Consider the following 25878-nt stretch of genomic DNA (forward strand, 5'->3'; position numbering starts at 1 on the left):
CAGCCCAACCCCAGGAGCCGGACGCAGGAAGAACAGTTCAGAGGAGGCTGCCTTTAATGGACTAAGGTTCACAACGATCTGCAACCCCACATGTGAGAGCAGGAGGTCCTGAGGCCTCGCCTTTCAGACACCCCTCCTCCGTGGGGCAGGCAGAGGGGGTCACACAGGCGTCCAGGCAGGGGCTGAGGGCTGGAAGCCAGCAGCTTCTCCGGAAGTGCTGGGAGCAGGGGGCCAGGTGTCCGCGCTCGGGGGCAGGGCATGCAGATGTTCCTGGAGGCGCCAGGCGGGCACGCTCACATGTTGGTGCTCATCCGGGACTGGCTGTTGGCCGGCGTCAGCTCCCCCTGGCTCCCTTCTCGGGGAGGGGACTGCAGTGGAGACAAGGCCGTTGGCCCAGATGTGTGTGTGCCCGGCTGTGCCGCCCAGTCCCCCGTGCCCCACGCTCACCTTGACGTGGATCTGGTTGCGCAGCACGGCTGCCCGCAGGATCATGGCTTTGGCACGGCGCTGGAACTCCTTGCCCATGAGCAGGGACTTCTCGAAGGTGGTGCTGCGCTGGTCCACGTCGCGCGCGTACAGGATCTGCAGGGGCGGAGGTGGGTCAGCGGGACCAGACACCCCACTCCCACCCTGGCTCCACGCCCCCACCTTGTCATGGGGGCCACCTCACTATGGGGGGGACCACCTCCTTGGGGGACTGCCTCAGTGTGGGAGCCACCTTGCTTGGACACTGCCTTGCCCAGGACCACCTCGCCGTGGGGGGGACCACCTCGCCGTGGGGGACCACCTTGCTGTGGGGGGGACCACCTCGCCGTGGGGGGGACCACCTCGCCGTGGGGGGACCACCTCGCCGTGGGGGGACCACCTCGCCGTGGGGGACCACCTTGCTGTGGGAGTCGATGCGGGCGTTGATGAGCCCCTCAAGGATGAGCTGCGTCAGCTCGTCCTCCAGCGCGGCCACCGTCGTGTTGAAGGCAGTGGCCATCCTGCGCATGTCGGCCGACACATAGGGGCTGAAATACTGTGGAGCACGTGGGCATCAGCTGCCCGGCCTCCAGGTGCACCCACAGCCCCGCCTGGGCCTGTGCGCACCCCCCACCCCCCAACCTACCTGGATGAGGGCGCGGTTGCGGATCTGGGTGTACAGGGTCCTGACGTGGGGGGCCAGGTACATGTCCAAGAGCAGGTTGTCCTGGCGAGAAAGCTGGTCAGGAGCTGCGGCCCCGCCTCTGCCCTCCCTGCCTGCAGCCGGCCAGCCCTCACCTTCATCTCGTCCAGCATCTTCAGGCAGGAGGCGTACTTGGACTCGTAGAACTTGAAGATGATGTCCCGGACCTGGGGCTCCAGCTCCAGGAACAGCTTGAAAGAGCTGCAGGGTCCACACTCCTCAGAGCCGCCCTGCTCTCCCCCCCCCGCCCCACCCTCTACCCTGCACCCCCGGAGGATGGTGGCCAGGGACATGGGGCCCTGCACCCCCACCTGCTGGAGATGACATTGCGCTGCAGCTCCTGCCGGTCGAAGGTGGCCAAGGCGCAAAGGCCGCCGTACACAGCCACGTTGCTGGGGGACAGCAGCTGAGGGAAGAGACGGGGTCACTGCCCGTCTGGACAAAAGCCAGGGAGGCCCAGAGCTGGGCTGGTCCCCACACCCACTCTGAACACCGCTGGGAGAGCCCCCCCAGAGCCCAACCAGGAGCCTCTTTCCTTCCGAGTCCCCGCGAGGCCCCGTGATGCCCCTCACCTCGGGGAAGTCGCAGTGGTCGAAGGAGGCCAGCAGGAAGCACTTGGCCGCCTGCTTGTACTTGCGCGCAGCCAGCTCCGCCAGCCCTGGTGGGGAGGGAGGGACCGTGAGACCGGCCAGCTCCAGGGCTGCGCCTGCCTCAGGGACAGAGGTTCTGCCATGGAGGTGAGTGACTGCCGAGAGCACCCACAGGGGCCCCTCCATGGGCCAGGCGCCCAGTAGCCAGCACAGCTGCTGTCACAGCTGCAGGGGACTCAGGTGGGGACCGGCCCTGACCCTGACACCAACTGTCAGAGGAGATGTCTGCACTAACCACTGGTCACAAGGCCTGGGCGGGGGGGGGGGGGGGGAGCGCCCAGGGTCTGCCCCACTGTGAGGGAGAGCACAAGCACACAGCTGCCTCCGCGGAGGCGCACAGGGCCCGTGGGGGGCCACCCGCCCAGCCCCGCCCGGCCCCCACCTGCGGCACACTTCAGCTTGGTGAGGATGGCCTGGGTCTGGCTGTCGCGCTCCCCTCGCTGCTGCAGGGGAAGGCGACACATGTGAGCCACCTGTGCCCTCCACACCCGCCCCAATGGCCAGGCCGACCCCCAGCCCCGGCTGGAAGATGGCCAAGGCAGACGGGAGGACCAGGCCCACGGGCGGCAGTGGTGGGAGGGGGAGGGGGGCAAGGCCTGGTTACCTCTGCAATCTCGGGAGTAGACTCGGCCTTGCTGACGTAGCTCAGCACGTGAGACCAATTCTGCAAGTAGACGCTGACCTGGAAGGCAGGCGGGACGACTCAGCCTGGGGTCCCCAGCCAGGGCTGGCCGCCCACCTGCGCCCACGCGCACCTTGATGACGTTGAGGCACATGTTGATGACGTGCTTGGCGCTGGTGCAGTAGTCCCGGGCCCGGGAGTAACACTTGAGGGCGTTGCTGAGGTCCCCGCAGTCGAGGTAGTGGTCGCCCAGGTCGTCGTGGCCGCGCCTGTGGGCGGGCTGTGAGTGCACACGGCCCGGCGTGGCCCTGGCGTCCCTGCCACCCCTGCCCGTCCCGCTGGGGGCACCTGATGCTCTCCTTGATGGAGTTGCCCTTGTAGTTCTTCAGGTCCGTGTCCAGCTTCTCCAGCTTCAGCAGGGCCTTCTTCCGCGTGGCCTCCACCCAGGCCGTGTCCAGGGGCGGGGGCTCCACCCCGCTCTCAGGGATGGCGTCCGGCGTGCTCTGCAGGTCCCTGAGGGAGGACGGGCCATCAGGGCTGATGTGCCAGCAGGAGGGCGCCTCCCAGGAACCCACCCCTGCCCGGCCAGAGCCCCTGGTGGGAGCACCCAGTCGGCAGGGAACACGGACGGTGCGGGGGGGGGAGACCAACGGGAAAAGTGCTGCGGCCGCGAGCGTGGAGCCAGAGGAGCTGGTGTCAGGACGATCGGCAGCCTCTCCTGGATCTTCGGCACGGGAGGCCGGCTCCCTGCTGCAGTGACCGCATGGGGCGACGGGCCTTGCAGCAGCCAGCACCGCACTGCACACCTGGAGGCCCTGCCCTCCTCCTGGGGGCCTGGCCTCACCTGGTGGCCTCCGAGAGCTTGCGGTGGATCTCCTCGTACACGTCCACGTTGAAGGTCCGCTGCACGAAGGACAGGGCCATCCTCAGGGCCTCCACCCGCAGCGGGGGGCAGTGGTCGGCAATGAACTGCAGCCGCTCGATGCGCATCAGGCCACTGTAGCTGGCTGCGTACTGCTCCAGGTCCTGGGCGAGGGGCAGGCCGAGTCAGGGGCAGTGGCCCCAATGCTGGCCCTTCCCCTTCCCCGTGTCTGAGAGGCTACGCAGGGGCCCGTGCAGGAGCCCAGGAGCTTGGGGTGGAAGGTCCAATGTGCACCGGCCTGGACCCAGCAGCACTGACACCCCCGGAGGGCTCCTACCAGGGTGGGGTTCTCCACCACGTAGTTGACATCGGGCGCATTCTGCGGGTCCTCCTGGGGGTCCACGTCGATCTGCATGGGCTCCACCGCCCCCTGCAACAGGCGCCCTGTCACCTCGAGCCAGGGCCTGCCCAGGGCGGGCGGGAGTCCCTCCCTGTGCCCTGAGCTCACGCTGCCAGCCTCCCGCCTCCGGCTCAGCACCGCCCGTCAGGAGGGCTCCTCGCAGGGCGATGCTAACCCCCCCTTCGGAGCGGGACGGCCCCAGCCACCATCCTGGCACAGCCTCCTCCGCGCGACCTCCACCCGGGAGCGTCCCGAGCGCCCGATGCGGCCTCGGGCCGGGCCCGGTCCCGGACGGTACCTCGTGGAGCAGCGTACAGGCCGACAGGCTGGCGCTCAGACTGCAGTCCCCGGCCGTGCCCGGCAGGAAGCCGTCCGCCCCACCGCGAGGGGCGGGGCCCGGGCCGCCCCTCATCCTGTCCTGACTGCCTGCACCCCCCGCCCCGGACAGAGAGCTGGCTGGCTGCTGCGGGGAGAGAGAGCGTTAGCGCGGCGGACCCGCCGGCCGACGCGTGAAACGAGACTGCGGGGCTGGGGCGGACACGCGGGCAGCTCGGCCGGCCTCGGCCTCGGCCTCGGCTCCGGCCCGGCGGCTGGGGCGCCGAGGGGCCGCCGGCCGCGGCCCGTTACCTGTAAGTTAAACACCTGAACCGGCAGCGGCATCTTCGCCCACCCCGCCGCGGTGCGCCGTCCACTTCCGGGGCAGCGCGGCCTCCGCTTCCGGGTCGCGGCGCGGGCGGGGCGGCCCTTAAAGGGGCCGGGGCGCGCCGGGCCCGGGCGCTGCCGGCGGGTCGGCGGCCGCATGAGCCGCGCGCGGGGGGCGCTGTGCCGGGCCTGCCTCGCGCTGGCCGCCGCCCTGGCCGCGCTGCTGCTGCTGCCGCTGCCGCTGCCGCTGCCCCGCGCTCCCGCCCCGGCCCGCGCCCCCACGTCGACGCCCGCCCCCGGCCCCCGCGCGCCCCGCCTGCGGCCGGAGGATGTCTTCATTGCCGTCAAGACGACGCGCAGGAACCACGGGCCGCGCCTGCGGCTTCTGCTGCGCACCTGGATCTCCCGCGCCCGCCCGCAGGTGCGCCCGCCCCGCCCCCCAGCGGCCCGGGGACCCCCAGCGTCCCCCCTCCTGACCCTTCCTGGGCTCCAGACTTGGGGTGCCCTCCCGGCCGACACGGGGCGAGGCTGGGGAAACTTCCGTGAGTGCCAATTTGGATGGCATAGGCTGGAGCCGGGCACCCCCCTCTCCCCGCCGGACCCCACGTCCCTCACAGCTGGTCTCTCCCCAGACCTTCATCTTCACCGATGGGGACGACCGGGACCTGCAGCTCCAGGCGGGTGAGTGTCTCCCACCCCAGCTGCCCCCGTTCCAGGGCCTCCTGTCCCCCTGCTGCGCACAGAGGCGGGTGTCACCTGCTCAGGGTCACTCACTGACTGGCAGGGGGCAGCATCCCGCCCGCCCTGCCAGCCACACCCTGCCTCCGGGGCCACAGCAGGCTCCCAGGGCCCCACCCTCCCACGTCTCCCACCCGTCAGGTCGGTCAGGTCCGTCCCAGCTCAGGCCCATTTCCTGGTGGGGTCCACGTGTGGGGTGCCAGGTGGGCCCAGAGGTCAGCAGCGGGGTCAGCCAGTGAGGCCCCACCAGGGCTGTGGTTGGACCCAGCCTGTGGGCCTTGAGCAGAGCAAGGCACCAAACCTGCCGACAGCCACTTTTTTAAAATAATTTTTTTATTGATTTCCGAGAGGGAGAGGGAGAGAGCTAGAAACATCCGTGATGAGAGAGAACCATGGACCGGCTGCCTCCCCCCACTGGGGATGGAGCCCACAACCCGGGCCTGTGACCTGACCGGCAATGGAGCCCTGACCTCCTGGTTCCTAGGTGACGCTCAGCCCCCGAGCCACGCTGCCCGGCCTGACAGCCACATTGTGCGCTGACCTCGTGGAGCCTGGCTCCAGCCCTCACACGTCCTGTTCCTCCGACCAGGCAGCCACGTGGTCAACACCAACTGCTCGGCCGCGCACACCCGCCAGGCGCTGTGCTGCAAGATGGCGGTGGAGTACGACCAGTTCATCGAGTCCGGACGCAAGTGTGTGGGGGCCCCGCCCCTTGGGGAGCCCGGGGCCGCCCTCCCCGGCCGCTCGCTGAGACTGCGCGCCACCCCCCTCCCCCACCCAGGTGGTTCTGCCACGTGGATGACGACAACTACGTGAACCCCAAAGGCCTGATGCAGCTGTTGTCCACCTTCTCGCCCAGCCAGGACGTCTACCTGGGGCGGCCCAGCCTGGACCACCCCATCGAGGCCACTGAGAGGGTCCAAGGAGGGGGAACTGTGAGCACTGGGGCCAGGAGGGGCGGTGCCTGACTCGCCAGGTGGGGCCTGTCAGCAGCGGGCCAGCCAGGAGGTTCTGTGGGAGGCGCCGGGGCCACAGCCCTGTTCCTGGTGCCGGGGGCTCCTGCTGCCTGGACCAGGCGCTGCTAAGGAGCGGCTGATGGTGGCACTGGGGTGTCCAGGCAGAGTCAGGGTGACAACTCGCTCTGACGGGCAGCTCCCTCCTCCCCAGGTGACCACGGTCAAGTTCTGGTTCGCGACCGGTGGGGCCGGGTTCTGCCTCAGCAGAGGCCTTGCCCTCAAGATGAGCCCGTGGGCCAGGTGAGGGGCTGCGGGGGCGCCTGCTGCCCGGGGAGGTGGTGCTGAGGGCAGGCAGCGCTGAGCTGACACCACCACCCCCCCCCCCGGCCCCCCAGCCTGGGCAGCTTCATGAGCACGGCCGAGCGGGTGCGGCTGCCAGACGACTGCACGGTGGGCTACATCGTGGAGGGGCTGCTGGGCGCGCGCCTGCGGCACAGCCCGCTGTTCCACTCCCACCTGGAGAACCTGCGGAGGCTGCCGCCACACTCGGTGCTCCAGCAGGTGGGCCGGGTCCCCGGAGCCTCGGCGGGTGTTGGAGGGCCTGGCCGAGCGGTCCCAGCTGAGCGAGGACTGGGGAGGGATCGGGGAGTGGGTCCAGGTGTGGTGGGGGACCTGGTTTCCCGAGGCGGCTCCTTTGCAAAGGGCGGCCACTGCTTTCCCTGGGGACGGGCCCGGGGCCGCGGGGCAGCAGGCAGTGGTGTGGGTGGTGATGGGAGTCACAGGCCAGGTCCCTGGGACAGTGAGTGGCTTGGGGCAGGGGACACCAGCTGTCCTCCAGCTGCACCGCTCAGCCCGTCACCTTCAGTGCTCACCCTGCAGACCTGCCCCCGAGGCCAGGGGACCAAGCGGGCCTCCTGCCCAGACCCTGAGGAGGCGGAGGCACTTGAGGGGATGTGCGGAGAGTAAGTCCTCCTCCCCTCCCAGGTGACCTTGAGCTACGGGGGTCCTGAGAACCCGCGGAACGTGGTGAACGTGGCCGGCGGCTTCAGCCTGCAGCAGGACCCCACGCGGTACGTGGGGGCACGTGGGCCGTGGGGAGGCGCTCTGAGCCGGCTGCCCCTCCCTGGGCCCTGACTCCTCATCCCCTTTCTCAGGTTTAAGTCCGTCCACTGCCTCCTCTACCCCGACACGGACTGGTGTCCTGTGACCTCACCTCTCAGTGACCCTCGACCCCTGACCCAGGAGGTGGCTCTTGGATGAAGCCTGCCCCCTCCTGGCCTCAGTGGACTCGCTGTGGCTGCGCTGCAGGCCCAGGTGACCAGGCCCTGGGGAGCGGGCTCCAGGCCAGAGTCCTGTGTGGGGTCCCTGCAGGGTTCCTGGGGGAAGGGCCTCCCTGCGCCTGGCTCTGTGCCAGCAGGGCATCTCGGTCCCCGGGGCAGTGGCACTCGAGGGCTGAGGCCCCAGCCAGCCGTGCTCTGGGCGTCTCCACGTGGAGGCCACGTGTTGGGGGACCCCGCGGGCAGGCCCCTCTCGGGTCCCTCAGCCAGACCCCTTCCTGGAGACCTTGAAGAGGCCCCAGCACTCTGCCTCAGCCCTCAGTCCTGGTCTCTCCGGCTCCGAGTCCGGGAGACAGGAGCCTCTTGTGGGGCGCCCCTTCGGTGGGACGCCTCCGCTGCGCTGCCCACCTGCCCGTGCCTTCCCGGAGGTGCCGGCGAGCCGCTCACCGCCCTCCTCCTCTCGCTGCGCTGTTGCCAGAAGCGGATAAAAGTTTGATTGTTACCTTCTGTTTGGCTCCTTGTCTAAATGTACGAGGGAGCTCCTGGCTCCTTCCCGGGAGGCCCCGCCCCTGCAGCTCAGCCCACAGGGTGACTCTGAGCCGCAGCCCGGACCCAGGGCCCTGGGCTCCAGGACTCAGTGTGTGAGGCTGTCTGCAGGCCCCTGAGGGGGCGGGGGGGGCTCAGGGTGTCAGCTTAGGGTCAGGAGGCTGGGTGCCCCCCTGGCTCTGCGTCCCTGCCCACCTCCTGCCCAGGCCTCATCCTGGGGGGAGCTGGCAGCTTTTCCCAAGGGCGTCGCCTTACACTCGCCCACACAGCCTTGGTGGTTGGAGAAACACTTCCCAGCCCAGAAGCGCTCAGTCCTTGGCACAGGGCATCTGCCCACAGCCCTCCCATCCACGCCGCGCAAACCGCCTCAGTCCCATCCTCTGTGGCAAGTATGTGGAGGCTCGGGCCCCTGCTGCCTGGCCGGACTCACGAGTGAAGAACAGCCCACCAGCCAACCCGGACGTGACCAGGAAGGCTTGGGGCTCACATTCCAACCCAGGGCAGTGGGTCCCACTCGGCTGGAGGAAGGCACCTGCAGGTGTCAGCGCCAAGGGCCCCTGCTCAGTGGTCCCCACCCTGCACTGGGCTCCTGTGGGAGTGCAGAGGCCCAGGGCTGGGTCTGACCTGGAGCGCCCTGTCCCCCAGGTGGTCAGCTCAGGACCGTGGCCCCCACCAACTGCGGGCCACACAGGAGGGTCCACAGACCAGGCCAGGGTCTGGCATGGGATCTCAGAGGCCTTACCGGCAGGGCTCCTGGGGGAAGCTGCCCTCCCCACCCTGGCTCCCTGCCCGGCAGGGCATCTCGGTCTCTGGGGCAGTGGCACTCGAGGGCTGAGGCCCCCTGGCCTGAGAGAGGACGGGGCTGCAAGGTCTCAGGTCTCTCCGCTGCCCGTTGTCCAGAAGAAAACCGGCTATGGTGTGAGGTGTCTCTTCACATCCTCCCTGGAGGGCGAGGCTCCAGCCCCTGTGGTTACAGTCAAAGCATCAGGTGCGAATCTGGCCAGCAGCTCCTGGGAGCCCCGGAGACTCTGGAGCAGCAGCCATCCAGGGCCCGTCCCTTCGAGTCCTGTCAGCGGCCACCCCGCCCCGTCCCCCCGAGATCCAGCCTGTGTGATCAGCTGCAGGGAGTCAGTCCTAGGGGTGTGTCCGCTCCTCAGCTGTCCTGAGCAGTGACAAGGACGAAGCCACCCGCACGGGTCTCGGGAGCTGGGCCAGGAGTAGGAGCTGAGGTCTTTACCACTATCACCTGACTCACCCCCCGCGCTCCCTCCTGCCCCCTCACCTCAGGGTCCCTGTGCAGCCATCATGGCCACGGGTTGTCCATCCTCTTGTTTCAGGCACCCTCCATCCATCCAACCCCCTGCAGACATGGTGGGAACGAGGTGCCAGGGAACAATGATAGAGCACCCCTGCCCCCCCCCCCCGAGGTCAGGAGCATGAGTGACAGAGCAGATGGAGGGTGCCAGAGACACACCAGGGGCGCAGAAGCCCAGGGGGGTGACCCTCAGAGGGGCGCACACCCCGCTGGGCTGAGAAGCTGAGGTGGAGGGGCCCGGCGCCAGCAGGGAGAGCTCAGGGTTCCGGCAGCCAACTCGGGGGCCTGAATGGGACATGAAGTGACTTGAAGCTTCAGTTGTGTGGGGTGGGCAGTGGGGACTGGCAGGGGCAAAGCAGGGCTGGGAGCCAGGCCCCGGGGTGGGCGGGGCCTGGCCTGTGGGGCCTCCGTCCAGAGGCTCTGTCTCTGGCGTGTTGGGTGCCCTGTCCTCCCTGAGGCCTCCTGGCCCTGCCCAGCCGCCTGGAGAATGGCTTCTTGCGGGAGCACCCAAGGGCTGGCCCTCCCCTCAGAGCCCACTTGTCCCTGGGCCTCCCGCTCTGCCTCGGCCCTGCACCTGCTCAGGTGTCCCCTGAGGGCCTGGCCCGCCTGCTTTAGGCAGGTTTGCTGGAGCACCTCTTCAGGAAAACAACTTCCTCCCGAGGGCCTCGGCGGAGGGAATCTGAGCTGAAGAACCTTTGTCCAGGCCCAGCCCTGTCCTCTCATAGGCCTCCCCTGCTCCCCGCACACACCTGGCCCGGCCCTGCAGCCCTGCACTCTCCTGGGCCTCACAGCCCCCTGCCCGGGAACCTTGCCCGCCCCTCTCCCTGTGGCCAGAAGCTTGCGTGCCCACGTGTGGGAGTGTGTGCCCAGCCCCCTCCCGGAGCAGCCCCCAGGCCAGGCCCAGAAAGGACGCAGAGCAGCGAGGCAGGCGGCCACCGCAGGGTCCGCTGAAGGCCCCAGGGCACCGTTCACGGGGCTTGGGGAGGGGGCTGGTGAGAACAGCTTCTCAGGTTTTTCTGCAAACGAGCACGTGAGTGGCAGCTGGCGGGAGACGAGGGGTTGGCGATTTTTTGCTGGTTTGTTTTTTAAGAAGAGAAAATAGCAACTTGTTGCTGGTGCAAAAGGGGTGAGCTCTTGGGGAGGGACTTCCATGGCGCAGGGAGGTTCCTCGGTTCTAAATTCGCCATTAAAGAGGGAGCCCCGCCCTCCACCCAGAGAAAGCAGCACCGAGATGTAGCCCCGGCCCCGCCCCCGGCCCCGCCCAGCCCGGAGCAGGTGGCCACGCCCACACCGAGGCCACGCCCTCTGGCCCACCTTTACTGCTGGCGGCCCCGCCCCGCGGCCCTGTCCGCCCACCAGCCCCGCCCCCGTCCGGGCCAGGCACCCGGCCGCACGCCTCTCCGCTGTGAGACCCCGCCCCCTCGTCCCCACCCACGGTGTCCTCCGCTTGCTGGGGTCGATTTGCCAAAATAAATAAATGGAGGCCTTTCTCCGGGAACCAGTGGGTGCCCGGGCTCTGGAGGGGCAGGCACTCCGCGGGGCTGGGGACCGCAGGGTCAGGGACGGTGGGGGCTCACATGTCACCTTCCACGATGTTAGAAGGGGGGCAAGTCCAGAAGTCAGCGGATTCCACCGCGGACCCCGCCTTGTGGTCGCAGGAGTGGACCCGTCCCCGCGGAGGGCGGACGGCGGAGGGCGGAGGCCGGCCTGCAGCCACCTTCCCTTCCCTGAGGCCCAGCGTCGGGATCTGACTGCTGCCAGTTGGAGCGGGTGGAGGGTCTGCGGAGCGGGGACCCCAGGCCATCCCCAGGGAAGATGGGACCAGCGTGGGGGACAGGGTGCCGGGCCAATCCAGTTTATCCAACCCCAGCAATGCAGCTTCACCTTGGGCGCAGCTCCTCCACAAGTCCACCTGGGAGAGGGCAGCCCAAGCTGGGAGGGTCCCACAGCTGCCCTGGCCGGGCTCCCTCGAGCGCCTTGCTGCCCGCAGGGTTTCGGCTGTGCTGGCTGGGTCCTCGCGTGCCTGTGCCATTTAGGAGGCTGAGTGTGGATGGAATGAGGCCTGCGCTGGTCAGCAGGTGGACTAGTACAGTGTCCAACCTTGGGCAAGAGGGCGGGGGTGGGGGTGGGGGGGCGAGGGTGGGGGCGGGGCCCTCCCAGCCACAGCCATGGTCAATGGTCCCGCAGGGCACAGTGGGGGTGGGGTGCTGTGGGTGCTCTGCCCAGCCCGAGGGCCTCCCAGAGCGGGGTTAGCACCAGCGCGGGCTTGGGTCGGTCCAGCTCCCACCAAGGGTCAGGGGACACACGGCAGGATGTAGACACCATTCTGGGGGCAGGACAACCCCAGCAGGGGTCCAGGCGCTGTGCCTTTCTGGGAGGCCCGGCTGGGGGTTGGCCCGCCGCCAGAGGTCAGGGTCCACGGTTAGGAGCAGAATGCCAGGTGGCGGGGGTGGGGGGTGGGGGGCCTGATGGAAGGACCCTCTTTGCCCCCCCCCCCGGGGCTTCTCGAATCTGTGCCACTTGCTGACCCCGGCCACCCGCTCCTCCAGCCTGTCCACGACTCTGGGCCCAAAGCCCCAGGTGACCCCGGGTCCTGCCATCACCAATTCCCTCCTCCTGGCCACAGAGGGTCTCCGGAGCAGTGCCTCTAGGTCTTCCCACACAACCCACAGAACAAAGCCCCTCCCTGTACAGGGAGCCGGTGCGCACAGCACAGGTACTGTCGCTGACCCTAACGCCTCAGAAAGCAATGCCTGCCCTTGCTGGCCCCCATGTCCCCCCTTGGCCCTTGCCTGTTCCTTCCTAGCCTGTACAAGCCTTTTAAAAATACATGGTTAGACTGATTTTGGAGAGAGAGAGGAAGGGAGCGGGATAGAGAGAGAAACATCGATGAGAGAGAGCGGACCAATCGGCTGCCTCCTGCACCCCCACCCCCACCCCCACTGCGGATGGAGCCTGCAACCCAGGCATGTGCCCTGACTCGGAATCCAACCGGTGACCTCTTGGTTCCTGGGTCGATGCTCAATGGCTGAGCCACACTGGCCTCCTGTGGGCTGGCCGGGGTGATTTTGGGGTGCAATTCCCTTTGAGGTTAAAGTGAACCTTCGGAGGCATTGGATTCTTCTCCAGGCTGATGGATTGTCCAAACTTCCCCTCTGGGCACCAGGAGGGCCCCCCTCCCCCGGGGTCTGGGGGCGGCGTTCCCATGGCATTCACCTCCGCGCCCGGCCTTGGTCGTGCGTGGTCCTCGTGGCAGGAAAAGGCCGGCGGGACCTGCCAGGCCGACTTCGCGCCCGGCGGGTGCGTCGCCAGCGGGCAGTTTGAAAGACCCTGTCCGGGGCTGGCGGGAACCCTGGCTGCCCGCCCCCGCCGCGCCCCCTCCTTTGGGCCAATCGCCCCGCAGGAGCCGCTATTAGAATGCCCCGCCCCCCCGGCCCCGACCCCGCCCCGCCCGGCCCCGCGCTCCAAGTCCAGGCCCTCCGGTCCCTCCCTGCCCGCAGTTGGCAACGCCATGGAGCTGGGGCTCGCGGGCCGCCGGGCGCTCGTCACCGGGGCGGGCAAAGGTGGGGCGGCGGCCGGGGCGCGGGGCGGGCGGCTGGCCGAGGGGCGCCCCTCTGAGCCGCGCTCCCCGCAGGCATCGGGCGCAGCACGGTCCAGGCGCTGCACGCGGCGGGGGTGCAGGTGGTGGCCGTGAGCCGGACCCAGGGCGACCTGGACAGCCTGGTCCGCGAGGTACGGGGCCGCCGGGTCCTCGCCCAGCGGGCAGCGGGCAGCGGGCAGCGGGCGGGGCCGAGGGTGGCCTCACGCGCAGACTCCGTGGGCTCCCGAGTGGCCTCCCAGGGAATGGCGACGCCTCCTGGGCTTAGAAGGAAGCAGAAATGGCTGCCCTGCGGGCCCTGGGCCAGAGGCGGGGGCTGAGGAGGGAGGGAGGGAAGGAGGGCGGGAGGAGGTGGATGTCAGGAGGCTCCGGGTCCCCAAGCTCTCAGTGGCCCAGAGGCCGCACCAACCCCCTCCCCGCTTCCTCCGCACCCGGGGATTCTGAGCCCTAAGAAGGCGGCTAGCTCCTGGGGGACCCCTCCCCCTGCCCCTGTGGGTCTGAAAGGTCAGCCACACCCAGCCCCCCTTCCTTGTGGGGCAGAAGCCCCGCTGGGCCCCTTCTCAGGCACGGACTCCCTGAGTGCTGTGCTCCCCCCACCCCCCCATGAACACAGTGCCCCGGGGTAGAGCCCGTGTGCGTGGACCTGGGAGACTGGGAGGCCACGGAGCGTGCGCTGGGCGGCGTGGGCCCCGTGGACCTGCTGGTGAACAATGCCGCCGTGGCGCTGCTGCAGCCCTTCCTGGAGGTCACCAAGGAGGCGTGTGACACGTGAGCCCCTGGGGGTGGAGGGCCCCTGGGCGGGAGGGTGGCCCCCAAAGCAGCAGCCCAGCCCCTGACCGGGACCCGTCTGCCTCCAGCTCCTTCGATGTGAACCTGCGGGCTGTTATCCAGGTGTCCCAGGTGAGCTGCCCCCGGGGCAGGAGGGGGATCAGGTTGGAGACATTCCCGCTGCCTCACCTTCTCTGCAATTCCAGATCGTGGCCCGGGGCCTGATTGCTCGTGGGGCCCCAGGGTCCATCGTGAACGTGTCCAGCCAGGCCTCCCAGCGGGCACTAACCAACCACGGCGTCTACTGTGAGTGCACCCAGTTGCACCCCACCTCCCACCCCCAGCCTGCAGCTGGCCCGGCGCCACTTACACAGTCCCTCCTCATAGGTGCCACCAAGGGTGCCATGGACATGCTGACCAAGGTCATGGCTCTGGAGCTTGGGCCTCACAAGGTGGGCCTGCTGGGGTGACCCCATCATTGGGTGCCCGGGGCCCCCCAGCCCACCGTGCTGAGCCCCCACCCCTGCACAGATCCGTGTAAACACAGTGAACCCCACGGTGGTGATGACGCCCATGGGCAAGGCCAACTGGAGTGACCCCGTTAAGGCTAAGACCATGCTGGACCGGATCCCGCTGGGCAGGTTTGCGGGTGAGTTGGGGAGGGGGGGGTGTATGGGGGGCGGGGCACAGGCCTGCCTGGGCGAGAAGGAGCTTCCTTCACCGCCGCCCCCCCCGCCCCCAACTCTGCCCGCAGAGGTGCAGAACGTGGTGGACGTCATCCTTTTCCTGCTGAGTGACCACAGCGGCATGACCACGGGTTCCGCTGTGCCGGTGGACGGGGGCTTCCTGGCCACCTGAGCCCCCGCCCCACAGCCCTGCTCCCTGCTGAGCCCCGCCTCTCCCCTCCGCCCCCCATCCCCCCAATAAACACAGTGCTCCTGCTTAGCCCGCACCAGTTCCTGGGCTGTGGGCGGGTGGCCAGAGCTCAGGGCTGGGTGTGGACAGGAGTCCCAGGTTCGGAGAGAGCCATTCACCGCGGGTCCCAGGCAGGTGGCAGCCTGGCTCCTGGGCCTGAGATGGTTAGACATGGCCACCTTGCCGGCAGAGGCTGGGACCTTCCAGAGGTGGGACCTTCCAGAAGTCCCTGTAGTTCCTGACAATGGCTGTTGACAAACCGAGTAGCAAAGTTCCTGAAAACCTCGCAGTTGGCTCTGCAGACCAGTGAGCCCTCTCCAACCACGGCCTTCCGATCACGGGCCTGCCTGGAGCGGTGCCCGTGGCCGGGTGTGTGTGTGTGTGTGTGTGTGTGTGTGTGAAGTCCGGGCCCCTGGACCATGGCTCTGGGCTGACCGGTCTCATCCCCCACCGTCCCGACCTCCGCGTGTCCCACGGCCCACTGGCTGCCCCTCCCCACCTCGCTGTGCTGACCTCTGCACCTTTGTCTGCCTGGGCCCTCAGCTTGGATGCCCTCCCTCCTGACTTCCCACAGACTCAGCGCCGCATCCGCCAGCCTGGGTTGGGGGGGCCGCACCAACAGGGCTCCACGGCCCGACTGCTGACTGTCCCCCCACACCTCGAGCTTCTGTGTGCCCCCCCCCCACAGGCCCACTGCCAGCACCCAACTTCCTTCCCAGCGGGGGCCAAACACACTTGCTCCCTCTTCCCTCTGGGCCGCCTGCGTTGGGGTTGGGGTTGGGGTGTGGGGGCAGGCTCACCCCGTGCACCAGGGCGAGTGGTTAGAGGCAGCAGATGCTGGAGAACGTTTATTGTATAAAATAAAACGGGCCGCCCTTCCCGGGCGCATGGACGGGTCCCCCCCCCCCCCCCGCCAGGGACGCCCATCCTGGGGCTGCCCTGCACCCACTCCTGCAGCCTGAGGGAGACCCCGCTCCCTCCCAGCCTCCCGCAGAGGAGGCGGCGAGGCTGAACCCCACCACCCCAGCCCACCCCATGCTCCTAGCCCTTCCCCCCCCTCCGTACCCCCCACAGCAGACTCGGACACAGGACAGCTCAGCACAACAGCAGACACGGGGGCGGCGGCCCCAGGCCGGCCTAGAAAATGGTGCACTTCTTCCCTGCCTTCTTCACGGGGGGCGGGCACAGCACTGCCCGGATGGCCTCGTCGAACACCGTCTTCAGGCCGCGCTGAGTCAGGGCCGAGCACTCCAGGTACTTGACGGAGCCTGGGGGCCCCGGGGAGAGGAGAGTGAGGGAGGAGGGCAGTGAGCGCGGGGGGGGGGGGGGGGGCGGGGGGGTGTCCTCGCAGGCCTGGCCGAGCCCACTCACCGATCTCCCGGGCCATGGCCAGGCCCTGAGGGTAGGTGATGGGCGCCAGCTTCTTGTCCCGCAGCCGCTCGATGGTGTCTTTGTCGTCCCGGAGGTCCAGCTTGGTGCCCACCAGGAGGATGGGCGTGTGGGGGCAGTGGTGCCGCACCTCCGGGTACCACTGTGGGGAGGGAGGCTCTGACCCTATCCCTCAGGGGCTTCTCCCCAAGCCTGCCCCCCGGAGAGAGCAGGCCGTGGCACCCCCGGGTCCCTTCCTCATGGCCCCCAGACCCACACTCAGTCCTTCCTGCTTCACGGGTGACCACTGGGTTTAATGGGGGACAAGAATCCCCAGCCGGGCCCTAGCCAGTGTGGCTCAGTGGATAGGGTGTCAGCCTGTGGACTGAAGGGTTCAGGGTTCGATTCCCGTCAGGGCACAGGCCCGGGTTGCGGGCTCAATCCCCCGTCAGGCGCCTGCAGGAGGCAGCCGAACAATGATTCTCTCTCATCATGGATGTTTCTCTCTCTCTCCCTCTCCCTTCCTCTCTGACATCAATAAAAATATATTTAAAAAAAGAAAGACTCCCCAGGCGGAAGCTTCCAGGCCCATTAGGGCCTCCCAGCGGGGCCCTCCCTTCTCTGAGCGCCTCACTCACCACCCTGCCCAGCCCCGTACCCTCGTCCCCCAGCCCCGGAAACCCCACGCCAAGCAAAATGGGCATCTCCTCTGTCTCAAGGACCATCAGCCTGGGTGAGGTCTTCAAGCCAGAGACCCTGTCCCATCAGAGCGAGTCCCCAGGCCCCTCCTCCCCTCGGACAGGCCCCAGGGCCCCCCAGCCTGGCCCTACCTTGGCGCGAACATTCTCGAAGGAGGCTGGGCTCACCAAGGAGAAGCAGATCAGGAAGACGTCCTTGGGAGGAAGGAAGGAGGGCCCAGGTGGACGTGGCCAAGGAGGCCCGTGTCCCCCACCCCAGGGACCTCAGGGCGCCCCCCCCTCCCCGTGCCACCCTGGGCTGCCCGTCACCACCTACCGTTTGGGGGTAGGAGAGTGGCCGCAGCCGGTCGTAGTCTTCCTGCCCGGCTGTGTCCCACAGCCCCAGGTTCACCGGCTTCCCGTCCACCATCACATTGGCCGAGTAGTTGTCGAAACTGCAGGGACAGAGGGGAGGTCAGCCCGCGGCTCCCGCTCCAGCCTCTGTCCCACCTCGACCCTGCCCGCCCCCGGCACTCACACGGTGGGGATGTACTCCCCGGGGAAGGCGTTGGTGGTGTAGCTGATCAGCAGGCAGGTCTTCCCCACGGCGCTGTGGACGGAGGGCAAGCCCACGTGGCTCCCAGGCCGCCTCCGCCCCTCTGCCCAGCGAGGGCAGCCCCGCCCGCAGGGCCCCATGCCAAGTGAGGGGGCCGGGGGTCCCAGCGTGCTGGGTCCGCAGTGACCTAGGGCTGGGGGAGGAGGACCTGGGGGGCGGGCTTCGGGGGCAGAGAGGTGGGTGCGGGAGGGAGGGGCAGGCTAAGGGTGCAGCCCAGGTGAGGCCCGCCCCACCCCCCCATGGAAGGGCTGGCGGCGGCCAGGTCTGGATCCTGGAGCATCAGGTGGGCCCGGCTGGAGGCCTCGCCCGGGGAGCCGGGAGCCGGGACCCCGCCCCACCGCGCCCTCTGCCCGGCCGCACCCTCCAGCCGCGAGCCCAGCCAGGCAGGACGCCGGGCCGCCCCAGCCCCGTCCCGCGCGCCACGCGCACTCACCCATCGCCGACCACCACGCACTTGATGGCCTGCATGGGCGCGGGCCGGGCGGGCGCGGGGCCAGGGAGCTGCGGAGAAATGCCCGCGCCGCAGCGGCCGCGGACCCGAGCCGAGCGCCGAGCCGAGCGGCCGGAGACAGCCGAGCGCTGCCGAGTGTCGGGCGCGGAGACAGCCGAGCGCGACCGCCGGGGGGCGCGGGTTTTCCCGAGGATGGGAGCGGGGTGCGGGACACGGTGCCCCCTCCCCCGCCTGTCCTTGAGCCCGGGCCTCCCCTCCCCCCTCGGGTTCAGAGCACGGCCCGGCGCACGGGGCTCCCCGAGGCCGCGCGACCCCGGCTAAGGGGCAGCCAGGCCGGCGATGGCACACATGCGTGGGTGGTCCGTGTGCACGTGGCGGCCGCTGGGGAGACCACTGCCAGGCCTATCCGCCCTCCTGCGGGGAGACGCGGTGAACTCGGGTGTTGGCAATCGCCAGTCCCCCCCAAAGGGCAGCCCAGCAGCACCCCAGGTTCTTTCCTGCAGGGCCAGGCCGGTCTCCGAGACCCTGGGGCAGTGGGGGGCAGTGGGGGACGCAGGCTGATGGGGAAGAAAGGCCCAGAGTCGAGAATGTATCACAAAGTGGAAAAGTTCTTTATTTCAAAACACCCTGAGTGAGCAGCTGCTGCCTTCGCGGTTACACTGTAGAAAGGGATGCGGGACACCAGGAGGGAGGCCGGGAGGGCTCTGCCCCCCAAATTTCCTTCCATCACCCGCACGTTTGTTTTCTCAGGCGCACGTGTCTGGGGTGGGACGGCGGGGCAGGAAAGGGGCGCTGGCCACTCCAGCCTGTTGGCCGCCTAGGCAGCCCCCCGCGGGGGTGAGCCGGGGCGCGGACGGTCTTGGCACTGATTTCTCCGCACAGCCTGACGCCACCTTCCTGCCGCTCCTGGGGTCTCTCTGCCTCCCCTCACTTCTGGGGGCTCAGGGCCCTCACGGGGGACCCCTGTACGTAGGCCAGGACCGCGCTTTGCAAGAAGCTGGCCCTCTGGGCCTCCTCCTCCCGGATGCGCGCGATCTCCGCCTCCCGGAGCCGCAGCTTCTCGAGGAGGCAGGCGTTCTCGCTCTCCCGGTCCAGCAGCGCCTCGCGGTGGCCACTCGCCGTCACTGCGGGGGAGGAAGCTCAGTGCCCGGGCATCAGCCACTCGGAGGGCCACAGAGAGGCCGCGTGGGGGTTTGGGGTCCCATCGGCGCCTCTCACAGCTCAGACCTCGACCCAGCCCCGCCCTCCAGCCCCGCCCCCACCTGTGACCAGCGAGACCGGGTCCTGCAGGGCCGCGTGGGGGGGAGGTGGGGGCGCGGCTCACCTCTCAGCTGGCGCTCCAGGGCTGCCACCTTCTCCTTCAGCGCTTCCTGGGCGGCCAGCTCCGCCTGCAGGCGGCCATTCTGCTCCTGGAGCTCCACCCGCACCCTGGTCACCTCCGCCACCTTTTCCTGATCCTTGTTGCTCAGCTCCTGCCAGGCACGTGGGTGAGAGGGCGGCGGGGGGCCAGGCACCCCGGGAGCTCCCCAAGTCCCCGTTACCTGCTGCAGCCCCTCCAGGCGCCGCCTCAGCGCCTCCACCTGCAGGCCTAGCTGGCTGCCCCGCGCCTGGGCCTCCGCCACCATCTGCTGCTGCTGCAGGCAGGTGCCCTGCGCCTCGTCCCGCGCTTGCGCCAACAGCCGCAGCTTCTCCTCCAGGTGCACCAGGCGCTGCTGCTGCAGGTGCCCAGGGGCTGGTGAGTGCAGGGCGCGGGGCCTGCCTGTGGCCCTGGGGTGTGGCCCCAGCTCATGCCCAGGGACCGCACGGGCAGCAGTGAGGAGCGACCCCTACCCAACCAGGGAGCTTTCGTCTGAATAATGGGGTCAGTGTGCCTTCGCTCGGTGGGGCATTTCATCCAAACGGGCTCAACCAGGCCGTGGGGCCGGATGGCCTAACTCCTCCCCCACCTGGACACGGGGTCAACGCCACACGGGTCCGTTCTGACTGCTCCCCCGCCTACATCCCTGCAGCTCCCGTCCACTGACCCCATCTCCCTCTGCCGCCCTGGCCCCGCCTCCCGTGGGCACTGGGAGCAGGGCCCGCCCTTCCCTGGCCGTGGCCTCACCTCCTCCAAGCGGACTTGGTTCTTGGCCTTCATGAGCTCCTCCTCGGCCTGGCCGCGCTCACTGAGAGCCGCCGCCTTCGCTCGGCTCAGCTCCTGCAGCACAGAGACCCTCTGGCCCTCCTCCCGCCGGCTCTGCCCACCGGGTGAGGCTTCCATGGCTGAGGGAGCGCCCATGCCCCCTCACCCAGTCCCTCTGGGCTCATAGGGGGTCCCCGAGATCACGGATGGGCACCCAGCCCGGCCTGTGCTCACCTCCTCCAGGGACAGCCGCGCGGCCTCCAGCCTCTGCACCCGCTCCTGCAGGGCCCGCTCGCTCTCCTCCAGGTGGCGTGCCATGTGCTCCACCTGCCCAGGTGCAGGGCGACGGGGCTGTTGGGCTGGCTCCCAGCCCCCCCCCACCCCCCCGTGGGACCCTGACCCTGGGAGGCAGGGGGATCTCGGGGACCCTGTTCCTTCCCAGGGGCTGCCCTGAGGTTCTCAGGAAGCAGAGATGGAGGGCACATCCCAGCGCCACACCCCGGTGGCACGGAGCCCACGGCAGCCTGCGCTGTGGCCCCCCATGTGGATGGGGTCCCTCTAGGCCCCGGTGAGGAGGTTCTGGGTCTGGCATCGGCTGGGGCAGGTGGAAGGCTGCCACCTAGCACCCCAAGGGAGTGAGGCGAGGCGAGCCCAGCCAGGGGTGTTCCTTGGGGACATCAGGCTGCACCCAGGCGGCGCCTGCAGGCCCCAGGCGGAAGCGGGGGGAGCACGAGGACAGACGGCGCCGCGAAGGAGGCACCTCCTTGACACGCAGACGCTCTGCATCCTCCAGGCTCTGCCGAGACCTCCTCTTCTCCAGCTCCAGGCGCTCTGGAAGCGAAGGCAGGCATGGACCGGCTCCTCGGGCCCCTTGTCCCCACGACTCCACCAGCCCGCCCTGGCCTCCCGTCTCCGGGCCCCCGCCGGAGCCCACCCTCGGCCTGCACGGCCCGCATCTTCAGCTCGGCCGCCGTGTTGGTCAGCTCCTGCTTGGTCAGGAACAGCTGGTCCTGCTGCGACTTCACTTTCCGCTCCAGCTCGTCCACCTGGAAAGCCAGCTCCGTGGAGGGGACGCTCCGCCCAGCCCCGCACCCCTCTACCCGGCCCGCACCTCTCTACCTGGTTTCGCAGAAGCAGGTTCTTCTCGTTGGCAGCAGACAGGTCTCTGAGCAGTTTAGACTCCCGCTCCGCAGCGTTCTAGGAGTGGGATGGGAAGGGCACCAGGGGTTGGCCACCTGCCACCGCGTACCGCCTGTCATCTACGCCGCCCCCTGCCCACCCACCTGCTGCTCCAGCCTGTGCTCCTTGGCCTGCTTCTGTGCCAGGCTCTGCTGCTCCTGCCCCGCCGTGGCCAGGAGCTCCCCCAGGTCCTGGGCCTTCTGCTCCGACAGAGCCAGGGCGGCCTCGGTCATCTGCAGCCTGCAAGGGGAGCAAGTCCGCCCCCTCCGTGAGCCCCACCCCGGCCTCACCTCCGCCTTACAAGAGCCTCCTGGTCTCACTTTCACCAGGGCACTATCCACCTCCTCCAAGAAGCCCTCCGGGGTTACCACCAAGCCATTTCCCGCCTTTACTTTACACACAGGAACTCGGGTCCGTGTCTGCGCCCCCTCCTCTGTCCCGTGGGCCTGCCTTACCGTGCCCCGGAGCCTCCCTCCCACCGCCTGCCCTCCCTCCGCTCACTTGGCCTTGAGGGCGTTGATGATGGAGTGCCTCTCATCCAGGGCCTCCTGGAGCTGTCCCACGCGTGCTGCCGATGCCCTTCGGGCAGAGAGGGGGGTCAGGGAACCCAGAGCCACCCCCCCTCCGGCCCCTGGGGCAGCACCCTTTCTCCCGCTCCCACCACACCCCAGGCACTGGGCTGGGGAGCGCTGAGCTGCCTGCACCCTCGCGCCAACGTCACTGGAGAGCACACGCCACGACCTCACTTGTGAGCAGGTGACGAGGCGCAGGCCAGGCCACCCCCGAGGTCAGAGGCACACCCCGACCCCTGGGCATCCCAGCAGAGCCCAGCTCACCTGCTGCTTCTGGCCATCTCCTCCCGCTGCTTACCGATGGTCTCCATTAAGTCCAGAAACTGGGGGCAGAGACGCCAGAGCCTGGACTCAGAGGGAAGGAGGGGACCCCCCCCCAGGGGCAGGACTGCGGAGGGGGAGTGGGTCCCGCACAGGGGTACCTGCTCACCCGGCCAGAGGGTCAGACCAGGGAAGCAGCGCCAGGCCTGGTGTCGGCCACTCCGAGAGGGTCCAGGGCCCAGAGGAAGGGAAGGGGGCCGGGGCCAGGACCAGGGGGCCTTCAACCACACAGCCAGGCCGGGACCAGGGGGCCTTCAACCACGCAGCCAGGCCGGGACCAGGGGGCCTTCAACCACACAGCCAGGGCGGGACCCGGGGGCCTTCAACCACACGGCCAGGCCGGGGTCAGGGGGCCTTCAACCACACGGCCAGGCTGGGACCAGGGGGCCTTCAACCACACAGCCAGGCCGGGACCAGGGGGCCTTCAACCACACGGCCAGGGCGGGGCCAGGGGGCCTTCAACCACACAGCCAGGGCGGGACCCGGGGGCCTTCAACCACACGGCCAGGCCGGGGTCAGGGGGCCTTCAACCACACGGCCAGGCTGGGACCAGGGGGCCTTCAACCACACAGCCAGGCCGGGACCAGGGGGCCTTCAACCACACGGCCAGGGCGGGGCCAGGGGCTGAGTCAGGCGGCAGGCACTGTGCTCACCTGCTTGGACTTCTCTCCCCGCAGGTGCCGCACCTCCTTGCTGAGCACGCGGGTGCGGGCCCGGCTCTCCCGGACGGTGGCCGCCCGGTCCTGGTTGTGCTCCATGGCTTGCTCTGTGGGGAGGCGCCGAGTCACCACCAGGGGCAGCTCAGCCCGGCCCGTGCTCAGAAGCCAGCAGCCCGGGATCAGGCCTGAGCATGGCAATGGCTCACCACGACCACGCCGATGCCCAGGGCACTGGGGGCTGAAAGGCTTCAGCGTGGGTGGTGGGGGCGCCAGACACGGGGCGGGGGGCGCCCACGGAGAGAGGCACTTGTCCTCCGTCCCCGAGGTCAAAGGCCACGGTGTGACTTTCAAGGGGCGAGCTCCTGTGCTCTGGGAAGACCTGGGCAGCGTGTGGAGAGGGACCAGCCAGGAGGGGCCCGGGTGTCAGGAGTCATGACAACAGCGGGGGTGACCCAGAGGCAGGCCCAGAATGAAGGAGCCGGCGGGGACACGGGCCAGGCAGCCCCAGCAGGAGGTGGAGAGCTAGCTGTGCGGGGCTCCCGCCGAGTGGGGGCCCTCGATGGCTGGCAGGACGAGGAGCCTCAGGGAATGGCGGGGGACGCTGCTGGGCCTGGGCCGAGGGCCACGGAGGCCGTGGCTCGGACCTGGCGGCCCTTCAACCACGTGGCTCACACGCACGGCCATGAACTCGGGGGTGGCGGGGGCAGATGCCACCCGAGGCAGCAGCTCGGCCGTCGGGGCAAGCAAGGCCCGGGGCCACACTGCCTCAGCTTCCTCATCTGTGAAATGGGTGACCACCCTTGGGGGAATCTAAGAACCAAAGGAGCAGGTCCCAGAAGCAGCTCTCGCTCCGTTTTCTTGTTTGTTTGTTTTAATATATTTTATTGATTTTTTACGGAGAGGAAGGGAGAGGAATAGAGAGTTAGAAACATCGATGAGAGAGAAGCATCGATCAGCTGCCTCCTGCACACCCCCCACTGGGGATGTGCCCGCAACCAAGATACATGCCCTTGACCGGAATCGAACCCGGGACCCTTCAGTCCGCAGGCCGCCGCTCTATCCACGGAGCCACACCGGTTAGGGCTCTCGCTCCGTTTTTAATCTAGGGACACCCCTCCCTCGGAGGCGGGGCCTCAGTCAGTTTATGGTCTGACAGCTCCCAAGAGGGCATCCATACCCACAGCTCTGAGGACGTCACTGGGGACGTTGTTCCCGGCCAGCTCCAGCCTCCAGAGGCTTCTGTTGCTGGAGAGACAGCTCACCAGGGCCCGGCCGCCCAGGAGGCCGATGTTGTTCCAGCGCAGGTCTGGGAGGAAACCTCGTCACCGGGGAGCCGGCCCGGCCAGGCTGCTTCCTTTGGGGGTCACCAACAGGCAGGAGCCCAGCGTAGCTCACCCAGCCTCCGACCCCGGCCCCCGGCTCCCGGGACAGGACTAAAGAAGGGAGTGGCAGGAGGTGAGGGAGCAAGCCGCTGGGCCTCACCCAGCTGCTGGAGGCTGGTGTTGCCCTTCAGGGCCAGGGCCAGCTCCTCCGCGCCCCGGTGGCTGATCTGGTTGCTGCGGAGGTCCAGCTGCCGCAGGGTGAGGTTGCCCGCCAGCGCCCGGCAGAAGGTGGCGAAGGCCTCTTCCCAGGCACCCAAGTTGTTCCACTCCAGGGTGAGGCTGCGGGAGGGGGTCGAGGGGCACCTGCTCCCATGAGGTCCCTGGGGCTCGAGGGGGGCGCAGGCCCGGGCGTCTCCGGCAGGAAGTCTGGAGCCATGTACGTAACCTGTACCCGCCTAATCCCCACAGGTGGATGGCCAACGGGCAACCGGCTGGAAGGTCTGAACCCTCAGGGGCAGAACCCAGTCCTCTGGGGCCAGCCCTAAGGGTGCAGAGAAACGGGGGGCTGGGGAGGAGGGCGGGGGGCCGGGCATCACCTTACCTCTGAATGGACTTGTTCTGTCGGAGGAGTTTCCCCAGAGCCTCAGCCCCTCTGGCCTGAAGGTTGTTGCCCTGAGACCGACAGGAAGAGGCAGACCTGTTGTGCGGGCCGTGCGCAATCCGCAGGGCCCTGGTCAGGCGGTGGGTGAGGCCAGGCGCTGGGCTTCCTGCCCGCAGTGGGCCAACGGGGGCCGCTTTGTTTGGTTTGCTTATGGGGACCCTCCGGAACTCACATTCCCACCCTCAGTGCACACACACACAAACACACGCAGCACGCACACACACGCAGCACGCACACACACGCAGCACGCACACGCCCAGAACTCCCAGGACACAGGGATGCCCTGTGCCAACGGTTCTTACAGACACAGTCTCCAGCCACGGCCCAGACCCCAGGTCGCCGGGGCACCCACTTCCTCCCCCTCTCGGCAGGTCCCCTCACCTTCAGATCCAGGAGCCGCAGGATGGTGTTGGCACACAGCCCCTGGAGAAGCAGGGTGGCCCCTGTAAGGGGGCAGGGGAGTCACTCTCTGCCCTTGGGGCCCTGGATGGGCCCCATCTTGGGATACCTCCCCAGACTCCTGGGAGGGAAGCCAGTCCAGGCAGCCCCGCACCAGTCAGGTTCAGGCCATTAGCCAGGAGCCCATCCTGTCTTAGGTTTGAAATACCCACAACTCCTGCCCAGCATGGAGCCAGGCCGCCGACGGTCGCGCCCACCAGCACCCTGGACTCTCCTAAGGCTTCTTGGTTACAAAGAGCAATGCCCTCTGCCCCCAAGCTTGCAGAAGGGACCTCGCTGCCTGCTTTAACTCCAAGGCCCGAGAGGAGGAACCTCCCGGAGTCTCTATCGGGACTTTAGGGCCGGGCGCATGCGGCCGTGGAGCAGCGGGACAGAGGGAGGCCGCCGAGGCACAGGGCTCGGAATGCCCGGGCTACCCTGGCCCCGCCGCCCACCTTCCTCGCTCAGCATGCAGTCGCTCAGGACCAACTCCGTCAGCTGGGCCTCCTTGGGCAGCAGCGCGCCCAGCGCCCTGCAGGTGTCCAGGGTCAGGCTCTGCGTGGCCAAGTCCAGCCGGCCCCGCGGCAGCTCGTGCAGTCGCTGCAGCACGGTCTCCTGGGGCTCGGCGCCCCTCTCCCTGCACAGCCGGCTGTAGGAGCGCAGGAACTCCTCCATGTTCCCGGGCAGCCGGCAGGGCGCCTCCGCGCGCCGCGAGAGCCAGACCCCACCGTCTTCAGAGTCAGGGCCAGCTCCCAGGGGTACAACGAATGGGCTCTACAGGTGAGAGGCCCCAGATAGGAAGGGGTGGCATGCGGCCGCCGCGGGGCCGTGGGGCCGGGACGGGCGTCACACGTACTCGGGACCCCAAACCTCGCGCATCGCACGGCGCGGCCCCCGCGGCGCCTCAGTATCCAGGAAGAGCAGGGTGCGCCGGGATCGGCTGGCGGAACTACAACTCCCAAAAGGCTTTGCGGAGAAAGGGTGCTCGTCACTGGCCAATGAGGGAGAAGGGGCGGGCTCGCGCGCTGGGACGCC

General features: G+C 68.8%; 5 protein-coding genes across 11 annotated transcripts; 2 read left to right on the plus strand and 3 right to left on the minus strand.

The window, feature by feature from the left end:
* Positions 1 to 31: 31 nt before the first annotated feature.
* GPS1 (G protein pathway suppressor 1) lies at positions 32 to 4479 on the minus strand. Of its 5 annotated transcripts, none has more exons than XM_080681202.1 (14): positions 4330 to 4479; positions 3640 to 3732; positions 3285 to 3466; positions 2789 to 2953; positions 2574 to 2709; positions 2423 to 2500; positions 2201 to 2258; positions 1741 to 1826; positions 1480 to 1574; positions 1264 to 1369; positions 1112 to 1192; positions 884 to 1021; positions 448 to 582; positions 32 to 368 (listed from the first exon to the last, which is right to left on the minus strand). In XM_080681202.1, the coding sequence occupies exons 1-14, from the start codon at positions 4360 to 4362 to the stop codon at positions 294 to 296; spliced, it is 1461 nt and encodes a 486-aa protein (XP_080537328.1). In that variant the 5' UTR covers positions 4363 to 4479; the 3' UTR covers positions 32 to 293. The 5 variants fall into 5 exon arrangements, with proteins under 5 accessions (XP_080537328.1, XP_080537327.1, XP_080537329.1 ...); XM_080681201.1 differs by having other exon boundaries at positions 2201 to 2261; positions 4330 to 4478; XM_080681203.1 differs by having other exon boundaries at positions 2201 to 2261; positions 4001 to 4398.
* A 22-nt stretch (positions 4480 to 4501) lies between these two features.
* On the plus strand, positions 4502 to 7817 carry RFNG (RFNG O-fucosylpeptide 3-beta-N-acetylglucosaminyltransferase; the record flags this gene model as incomplete). Its single annotated transcript, XM_080681234.1, has 8 exons — positions 4502 to 4765; positions 4977 to 5025; positions 5672 to 5774; positions 5864 to 6017; positions 6250 to 6338; positions 6434 to 6599; positions 7023 to 7108; positions 7193 to 7817. The coding sequence occupies 8 exons, from the start codon at positions 4502 to 4504 to the stop codon at positions 7296 to 7298; spliced, it is 1017 nt and encodes a 338-aa protein (XP_080537360.1). The 3' UTR covers positions 7299 to 7817.
* Positions 7818 to 12623: 4806 nt separating this feature from the next.
* On the plus strand, positions 12624 to 14534 carry DCXR (dicarbonyl and L-xylulose reductase). 2 transcript variants are annotated; one of them, XM_080681241.1, is made up of 8 exons: positions 12624 to 12739; positions 12811 to 12908; positions 13388 to 13542; positions 13632 to 13674; positions 13749 to 13848; positions 13930 to 13994; positions 14074 to 14191; positions 14297 to 14529. In XM_080681241.1, exons 1-8 carry the CDS (start codon positions 12688 to 12690, stop codon positions 14398 to 14400), a joined length of 735 nt encoding a protein of 244 aa, XP_080537367.1. In that variant the 5' UTR covers positions 12624 to 12687; the 3' UTR covers positions 14401 to 14529. The 2 variants fall into 2 exon arrangements, with proteins under 2 accessions (XP_080537367.1, XP_080537366.1); XM_080681240.1 differs by having other exon boundaries at positions 12630 to 12739; positions 13749 to 13994; positions 14297 to 14534.
* A 759-nt stretch (positions 14535 to 15293) lies between these two features.
* Positions 15294 to 17796, minus strand: RAC3 (Rac family small GTPase 3). The gene is made up of 6 exons (XM_080681249.1): positions 17552 to 17796; positions 17041 to 17112; positions 16840 to 16957; positions 16656 to 16718; positions 15829 to 15988; positions 15294 to 15725 (listed from the first exon to the last, which is right to left on the minus strand). Exons 1-6 carry the CDS (start codon positions 17584 to 17586, stop codon positions 15595 to 15597), a joined length of 579 nt encoding a protein of 192 aa, XP_080537375.1. The 5' UTR covers positions 17587 to 17796; the 3' UTR covers positions 15294 to 15594.
* A 361-nt stretch (positions 17797 to 18157) lies between these two features.
* LRRC45 (leucine rich repeat containing 45) lies at positions 18158 to 25778 on the minus strand. 2 transcript variants are annotated; one of them, XM_080681193.1, is made up of 17 exons: positions 25299 to 25778; positions 24787 to 24848; positions 24346 to 24416; positions 23905 to 24083; positions 23600 to 23728; positions 22417 to 22529; positions 21707 to 21765; positions 21372 to 21449; positions 20975 to 21110; positions 20811 to 20888; positions 20626 to 20737; positions 20452 to 20522; positions 19926 to 20018; positions 19674 to 19766; positions 19111 to 19284; positions 18894 to 19041; positions 18158 to 18693 (listed from the first exon to the last, which is right to left on the minus strand). In XM_080681193.1, the coding sequence occupies exons 1-17, from the start codon at positions 25516 to 25518 to the stop codon at positions 18497 to 18499; spliced, it is 2013 nt and encodes a 670-aa protein (XP_080537319.1). In that variant the 5' UTR covers positions 25519 to 25778; the 3' UTR covers positions 18158 to 18496. The 2 variants fall into 2 exon arrangements, with proteins under 2 accessions (XP_080537319.1, XP_080537318.1); XM_080681192.1 differs by having other exon boundaries at positions 18894 to 19284.
* Positions 25779 to 25878: the final 100 nt, after the last annotated feature.

The sequence above is a fragment of the Plecotus auritus genome, assembly GCF_963455305.1.
Source record: "Plecotus auritus genome assembly, chromosome: 7".
Lineage (NCBI taxonomy): Eukaryota > Metazoa > Chordata > Mammalia > Chiroptera > Vespertilionidae > Plecotus > Plecotus auritus.